The sequence below is a fragment of the Mus musculus genome, chromosome 10, assembly GCF_000001635.26.
Source record: "Mus musculus strain C57BL/6J chromosome 10, GRCm38.p6 C57BL/6J".
Taxonomy (NCBI): domain Eukaryota; kingdom Metazoa; phylum Chordata; class Mammalia; order Rodentia; family Muridae; genus Mus; species Mus musculus.
The window spans coordinates 19350072-19358834 of NC_000076.6; the positions used below are offsets into that span (position 1 = coordinate 19350072).

Consider the following 8763-nt stretch of genomic DNA (forward strand, 5'->3'; position numbering starts at 1 on the left):
ATGAAATGACAATAATTTTCATTATCCTTTTTGTGCTATGAAATTAACATATTCCAAAGTATAAGAGGTTATTAAATAATTTCATTTGTTAAATAGGACACTCAACCTGTCTCATGAGTCAGATATAGAATGAGAAATGTCTAGAGATTTTGGGTGATTAGAATCCATTCTCCTTTCTCTCTGCAATCTCGACCCCATTCTATAAAATAAAAATTAAAAATTAAAAACAGCATGAAACTTGAATTGCACAGGTAAGAACTTCAATTCTGTTATATATTGTAATACAAAATAAGTTTATAATAAAAATTGAGCTAATATTGCAATTGATCATTTTAATTTGCATTTCATTCTTGATAGAAAAGTATGTAAATTATGCAAAAATATCTATAGATAGAAAATAGTCAATGAGCTAATGAGAAAGGGCCATTAATTATATTTTTATTTATGGTGAAAAATGATAAAAACAGGGTTTTCTAGATCTGCACACAGACTTTGAAATTTTGAATTTTGATAACTGTCATCTTAACTTTTTAAGATTGATCTAGTGGCAGAACCCTAAATGATAATTCTAAAATTGCCACAAATCATTATTTAGTCAGAGCTAAAGCAATGCAAGAACACACCAAAACCACTGTATTTACAAATGTGTCGCTGTACCCTCTTGTCTTCATTAGCATTCTGAAAAACAATTTCACAGTCAGGGCTTCCAAACATTCAAACAAAATTTGAAATATATTTGATCTTATGCAAATAAAAGTAGAAATGCAATTATGTTGTGGTGAGTGTAAAGAACATTTTTATTCTGTTCTTCTATGCACGAATTGTTTTTTGCTTGTTTATTCAATTGTTTGGGGATCTTGTTTTGTCTTGTTTTATGAGACGGAGTCTTTTTATGTAGCCCTAACTAGACCACAGTTTGTTATGTAGCCCAGGCTGGCATCAAATTTGTTACAATCCTCCTGTCTCTGCCTCTCAGGTGCTGGAATGACAAATGTGCACTAGGAATTAAAGATGTGCAGTGTGGATTACATGTGTGTCCCAGGACACCCAGGTACAGGTTTCATTTGTGCTTTATAAGTTTTGTACACCAGTATGACTAACACTGAACACAAATCAAAACTATGCGTACTGCGTAAGAAAACCACCTCTAATACAAAATTAAATGTCGTAAACACTTCAGCAAAGAACTTCAAATGCATCATCAATTTAGCCATCTAATCAAATATAGTAAGAGAATAATTCATTAATCTTCAAAACCAAAAAGCAGAAGTTAGTATTCTGTGTTCGTTTTACATTAAGGTATCAAATTTACATCGCAGCTATTTAACCATCTATTGGTAAAAGAAGTAAATTAACAATGATAACCTATTATTAGGATCTTATCTTGCTGGTAGTTTCCAAAATATTAGAATTAATAGAGCTGCAAATCCCATGTGTCAGGGCACATGCCAAGAATATGTATGTAAATATGCGAATTTTAATAGACTCATCAATTTACATGATTAATCATCAGTAGTACTTAAATCAACTTAAACTTTCCAATCACGGGGAAACAATATTTTCCACGTATGTCCGTTCCAGGGGAGCAAAAGTCGGTTGACATAGTGGCCATTGAGCAGATGTCACCAGAAACAAAAGGGAGGATTAAAAAAATAAAAATCCCGAGTGTGCTCACAAAATCTTGTAAACAACACACCCCCCCCCCCAGATTTCTATTTCCTCTGCCTTTAGCGGTCTTTAATTTCATTTACTTTTTAAGTCTTTGCCAGCTTTGCTGCTTCCACATCATTAAAATCAAACTTCTAGTTGTAGCTGTGAATTAACACATTTATTTATTCACATCATTAGTGCTCCATTATTTTGCCCAGTTCTGAGTGCTCACTCTCTAATCCCACACACAACATTTCAAAGGGAAGTTACTTTTGCATCACACAATTTTGCTCTTTCAATTTCTGCTATTTCCTCAGCACAAAAACCAGATTTTATATGAACAGAAAGACTGTGCGAATCAGGACTTCGTTTAAAATACAAAGAAACTCAGGAAATCAACCAACTCCAGTCCGTGTCCAGGAGCGTCCTGGCGAATCCTGGAAGCCTTGCTGTGATTGCATCTCTGTACAGACAGGCTCCGGTTTTCATATTCCATCAGCTTGGATACATTGTTGCAAGAAGAGGTCACTCCTCCACTGTGACTTATGTTGATGGTTTTAATTTTTAAAACGTCTGCTCATGCTACTATAATGAAGTTACTGCTTCACTCTGCTAAAGAAAACACTCACAAAGAAGTTCCTCCATACTTACAGCAAATTTTTAAGCTATTCCTTGTTGATGGAGAGGGCCACGTTTGAAAATATTTAGTGTTTTCTCCTCTCAACCACCTCCTGACCTACATGCATCCCAGTTTTATTTTGGAAAGGCCGTTTGCCTTTCGATCTCAGCCAAAGTTTCTGGCGGTCAAGTTTTCAGCTTGGTAGGAAATAGCCCCTGGACGCGGTTGATTGACCTGCCCCCTCATAGCTGCTTCCCCGCAGGTCAAGAGAGGCTCCGTTTTCGGCAGGACTCTGGCAGGGGGGGAGGGGGAGGGGGAGGGGGTGAGGGTTCGCAGCTCAGGCAAAAATCTCAGCGGCCTCGGACTGAGCTGACAGATGCGGAGAGGAACTCAGTTGCTGGAGCTGCCGAGCAGTGGGCATCAGGCACCAGGTGGCACGCAGTGGGTATCTGGTAAGAAACAATCCTTGGCAATCCTGGGGACCGGGGAGGCGCTGATAGGGCTGAACAACCCCTGGAGCTTGTGGCCCCTGGGAACTCACAGCTACCCAGCCCCAGGCTGCAAAGCTGAGGCTGCGCATACTAGATGCCTAGAGACCTCTGAGCAACTCTCAGTTGACAGTCCCCAGGCCAACCCACTGTTTCAGATGTAGGTAGGCTCCGGAACACCCATGCCCTTCCCAACGCTAATATGGACTACGGACTGCAGTCGCCTGCATCTGTAAGTCTAGGGATGCACCTGTTGCAAGACAGACCCGGGTCAAGGAGCCTCAACCCTTTGCTGCCGCTAGGGCGACCAGTGTCGTCCTAAAAACGCATCCCAATTAGTCGCTGCCGCTGCCGCGCTAACTTGCTCTTCTTATCCATTCTACCCCTCTGAATCCACCCACCGCCAGAGCCAAGGTCACCGTGCTAGTCACCAGGCCTCTCTGGCTGAGGCCCCTTAGGCTGCAGCAGCCTTAGCCCAAAAGAGTCTCCCTTACTGTCTCCTTTATGCACACGGAGTGACCTATGGATAGCAGGCAACCCTGAAATTTGTGCGCGGGTTCCCAGTATCTGAACTGACTCCTTCCGGACTTCTGAGCAGGGCTTGAGCTGCAGATGCCTGTGAACTCGCAAGGTCTAAAACAATCCAGTGAGAGGAGTCGCAAATAGGGGCTCCACTTCTTGGACCCCAGAAAGTATTGGTCCAACTTTTCTGGCGAATGAAGTGGTGGCATTTTTAGTTCGGCGTCTTCTGCTAGCTGATAACCTTTTAGAAAAAAGGAAAGGGGGAACTAGATAACCTTTGAGACCCTAGGACTCCTAAAAGCTTTTAATCAAAGTGTTTATCTGGGTGGGACCCTGGACCTGCACTTAGACACTGCACTGGGAAAGGCAAAGCCTAGCAGGAACAGAAAGCGAGAAGCACAAGGCATTGCATCTGGCATCTACCTCCAAGCAGAACACTTGACATCCCTACCCCCATTCCCAGGCCCAGTTCAGGCACCTTGAGGTTATTGGAGCTAAATATCCTAGGCCCCTCCGTGGTCTGTTTGTTCTGGCAAGGTCCACGGGGCGCTTTCTAGCTCAGTGCAGCTGCCCTTGGTGAGGTGACTTCTGTTCGACTCTGATTTGGGTTAGAATTCCCAGAATCAGTTCCTGGTCTTTCTAGTCCTGAAAGTGGGTTACTGGTCCCTCCCCTATTTTATTCCCTGGCCTTCTTGACTAATATGAAGATACCTTTAACTTTATTTTGAGCTGTCTACAGAGACGATTGGAACTTCTAAAAAGTTATTGTGCCTTGCATCTGCATGCTGCATGGCTGTGTTCTGCTCCTTCATTCGAACCTCTTGTAATTTTAGTAGACTTGGCTACTTCAAAATGGAAACCCAGCGCAGCATTTTCAGTTTAGGCTTGAGAATAAGAGTTAGGAAGGTGATTCCTGTGACAGCAGGGACAGACAAGATGCACTCAGGCTTGGAAATGGCTGTTCTTCAGGAACGCCCCTCACCCCCCTCAGTCCCTTGATAGTCATCTGAGCCTCAAAAGACTTTCATCCCGACTGCTCCATTTCCCTGGGTTTGTGGCTTGGCTACCACTTTGGAACCTCAGTTGTTGGGCAACTACTTTGCTTATAAACCTCACTTAAGGTGCCAGTATCTTAACCAAAATGGAGCCGTCTGGCGGCTTAGGAGAGTGTTTTAGCTCTGAAATTAAAAGTGCTTTGTGATATTAATCTTTCCACCCTATGTGAAAGCCCCTGGAGTCTCGTTTTAAGGAACTTTCTTTCCACGGAGGTGTGAGCAATAGAAGACTCAAGTCCCGTCTTCCAGGGCTTTAAAGCCCTGTCCTAGATGAGAGTCTGTTGACCATGTTATTTCTTTTAAACCAGGTCAGAGTGAGAAAGCATTCACTCCAATGTCCAGTCTCTGTATCCTGCTGGTAGAGGACTAGAAAGAGTTTCACTGATGACTGTGTGTCAGTATACACGACCTCTCCAGGGTTTACAAACTCCCCCGTATGGGGGTACCCTCTGCTGACTGTCTCATTTGCGTTTGTAGGAAATGAAGACTCCTTTTTCTGGTTTTCCCGGTGATTGTAAGGCAAGCCATGTCTGCCTAAGGTTACAGTACAAAAGTCTCTTGCTTTTCTATAGAGACACTGCCTTAACTTAGCTTTTGTTCATGGAATTTTCAAGCCGGGAGAGATGGGGTATCCAGCTGCTTTTAGAGGCCACCCTTGCCCAAGACTACTTTCTTTCTAGGGATTTCTGTGTTCCTGCCTCTGGTGCTAAAGAGCAATTTTTGATTGACAAAAACATCGAAAAGGAATGGGGGCGGGAGCAGGGATGTCTGTGCCCAGTTATGAACTTGCATCTATGGAACACAGCAAACTCCAGGTCTGTTTATCCTCAGAGCCACGGCTTTGTAACAAGCCCGCAGACAGGTATCTCCAGGTCCTGTGCACACACATACACACACACATGCACACGCACACACACCACACACTTGATTTTACCCTGAACTCCCGCTCTGCTCAGCTGCCGCTCCAGGTGGTCTGGTGCTAAACTCTGGATGCTCTCAGCTTTCACCCTGAGGCCAAAGACTGCCTTCATCCCATCCCAACACACAGTGGAACTTGAGGCGAAGAAGGCAGTTAGCTACCCCATTTGGGAAGCTGGAACCCCAAAGATCTGTACCGAGCTCTTGAGATTCGTTTCAATCCCTAACTCTCCCATTTTTCTTCACCCTTTTCTCTCCCCAAATTTTCTTCCTAAATTGATTTTCATATAACATTGGGGGTTTTGTCTCTCCTCCCTCAGTTCTATAGCTAAGAAGTTAAAGAAATGTACAAAACCAAAATTATTTCAATTCGCTATTTTTAACGCAAAAGAAGACTTCTCCACAGTAGCATCAAAGGCAAAAACGCATTGCCAAATGGGCACATGTTTTTTTTTTTTTTTTAATTTACCGGAAAGGGCAAATAAACAAAATTAACTGAATTTAGAGAAAATGTACCAGTGAATAACAACTTCAGTCAGCAAAGTCTCCAAGTCTCCCTGGTTGAACCTGCCCCGTTTTGGCTCCGGTATCCGGCTTTCTATTGAGACCTTGTTTTGCCCACATTTCTGTAAACTAGATAGAGAACAACCCATATCTTCTAAGTCCAAAGTAACGTCGTAGGCTGATCTTCCAGGCAACTTCTGTTCCTTCCCTTCATTTTAAGTGTAAGATTTGGTTAAAAGAAATAGAATGAGGGGAGTGGCACAGAAGAAAGTTTTTAAAGAACAAAACAACAACAAAAACAAGAAGTCCAGTGCATCCGCGGTGAGTGTGTCAATCAAAGGGTTTTGTGCCTGGGGGCTCCTTGTGGTTCCAAGCAGAGGTGTCCCAGGGCGGCCCCACAATGAATATGAATAGGAATCCTTGCTAACTGGGACAGCAAAGCGCACCGCCCTGAATGATGATGGCACGTCATCTTAACCAGCCCAGGATAGATAGGAGGGCTCCTTTTGTCTCTTTTCTCCACTGCAGCGCTATAAAAGCCCCTCTTTTACTGCAAGAGGTTAGTTCAGGCACACACCAATGTGCAGTGCAGGAAACAGCTAAACCAGAGATAGCGAAGCAAGCCAGGAGAGAGAGAGAGGCGGGGCAAGGCAGGGCCTTGACTTTTCTTCTCTGGTTTTACAACTGGGGAAGTGGGTTCCTGGACCTTGCTTTTTTTTTTTTTTTTTTTTTAATTCAAGATTCTCTTTAATTTCCTGCCTAAAGGCTCCTCAACCATAAGGCCGCATCTCTTGTAATAAAATGAATTCTGATTCGAGCTCTGTCTCCAGCAGAGCGTCATCTCCGGACATGGATGAGATGTACCTAAGAGACCACCACCACCGCCACCACCACCACCATCAGGAGAGTCGTCTGAACTCGGTCTCCTCCACACAGGGCGATATGGTCCAGAAGATGCCAGGGGAAAGCCTCTCGAGGGCAGGCGCCAAGGCTGCAGGAGAAAGCAGCAAGTACAAAATCAAGAAGCAGCTGTCGGAGCAGGATCTTCAGCAGTTGCGGCTGAAGATCAACGGACGCGAACGCAAGAGGATGCACGACCTGAACCTCGCCATGGATGGTCTGCGCGAGGTCATGCCCTACGCTCACGGGCCCTCGGTGCGCAAGCTCTCCAAGATCGCCACTCTGCTTCTGGCCAGAAACTACATCCTCATGCTCACCAGCTCCCTGGAGGAGATGAAGAGGTTGGTTGGAGAGATCTACGGGGGACACCACTCGGCCTTCCACTGTGGGACTGTGGGGCATTCGGCCGGCCACCCGGCACACGCAGCCAACGCTGTGCACCCGGTGCACCCTATCCTGGGCGGCGCGCTCTCCTCTGGCAATGCCTCGTCCCCTCTGTCCGCGACCTCCCTGCCGACCATTGGCACCATCCGTCCTCCCCACTCACTGCTCAAGGCGCCCTCCACGCCGCCCGCGCTACAATTGGGCAGCGGCTTCCAGCACTGGGCGGGGCTGCCCTGTCCCTGCACCATCTGCCAGATGCCACCACCGCCGCACCTGTCCGCTCTCTCCACCGCCAACATGGCCCGGCTTTCGGCTGAATCCAAGGACTTGCTCAAGTGAGCCACGGGCTGGCCCGGCCGGGAGGAGGAAGGGAGAGCTGAGGCAGGGGTCGCAGTGCCGGGCCAGGAGGGAAAGGGAGACTGCTCGGCCTGCGGGAGGGTGGGCGCGCGGCCCCAGGCCTCGCCAGCGCCCTACAGATCCAGATTCCAGTTGACCCACCCCAGCGGGGCGTGCCAAAACCAAACTGGAATACCTAGGTGTTAGCGAAGGGGACTGGAACCCGAAGTCCTGTTTTGCATGCATGCTTCTTTCCCTCATGCCACGCCAGTATTTCTCACTGTGGTATGCTCTTGTCAAAACTGCATTTGTTGTTTAACGATGGGATCAGTGGAGTTTAAAACTTGCAAAGGAACTTTGGAGTTGGCTCTTTCTGGCTGTGTTCTTATCTTGGAGGAAAGATGGCTATCCCTTTTGTGCAAAGCAAATGTAAATATTTCATCGAGCTAGATACACTTATGATTGTCTCTGCCCTTATAGATTTTTCAGAGACAATGGAGAGAGAGAGAGAGAGAGAGAGAGAGAGAGAGAGAGAGAGCTTGTTTCAGAATCCAAGTTTTGATTCTCAGCCCAGGGCATGAACCTCTTATGTGGGTTTTCCTTTCCACGCAAACATAGGTCAAGAAAATGCATGCACGCTTCTAAATGAATCTTGTCTAAACATGTTGTGCGGGCTATAGCGCCATTTTCCTTGTAACAAGGATTTATTAGTGAGCTCTCCAAAGTACTCCATATATCTGTCTGTGGTTGTATAAAATGAAAAGGGGGCCAGAGCACAGAGATTCACACTCAATGAACATGTGATTCTTCCCCCAAGCCCATGTCTGTCTCTGTCCCTCAAATCTCATTCCAACGTTAGGGCTGTTCCAAGGGGCCCACTACAAAACCGGGCCTCCTCTAGAAGTTCATCCTACCCCCTTGCCAAATTATACTGCATGCGGGGTTGGGTCGGTTACCCCTCAGCTTTGAAAACACACTGGGTTTTTGGGGAGGGGGCTGCCACTTTTATTTTCCTGAACATTTGCTTGAATATTTTGTTAGGGCCTCAAAGACAATACCTGTCTTTATTTTTTATATATTCTTGATAAGTATGATATATTTATTAATACCAGTGTTTCTGGATGAGATTTCAAATAAAAGAGAACCTTTAAATCCGGTATTTGCCTTCGCTTAAATTTTTTAATCAATAGTAGTTGTGGGATAAGAAACTTGTGGGCCCAGTACACGGTCTGGGTATGGGTGAGGGATTTTGATGGAAGGTTTTCCTCTGGTCATTTGTAAGAACAGAGAAAGGATACACCTGTGCTAACCACTGAACCTACCTGTCCTTCGAATGGCTGCAAATGCACTCCTTTCCTGTTTGAGACCCTTATTTCTCTGCAGCAAT

General features: G+C 45.5%; 1 protein-coding gene across 1 annotated transcript; it reads left to right on the top strand.

The window, feature by feature from the left end:
- The first annotated feature begins 6467 nt into the window (after positions 1-6467).
- On the top strand, positions 6468-8533 carry Olig3 (oligodendrocyte transcription factor 3). The gene has a single exon (NM_053008.3). It carries the CDS (start codon positions 6558-6560, stop codon positions 7377-7379), a length of 822 nt encoding a protein of 273 aa, NP_443734.2. The 5' UTR covers positions 6468-6557; the 3' UTR covers positions 7380-8533.
- Positions 8534-8763: the final 230 nt, after the last annotated feature.

Excerpts from the sequence above, each read along its gene's own strand:
- Olig3 (NM_053008.3), top strand. The coding sequence starts at position 6,558 with ATGAATTCTGATTCGAGCTCTGTCTCCAGCAGAGCGTCATCTCCGGAC.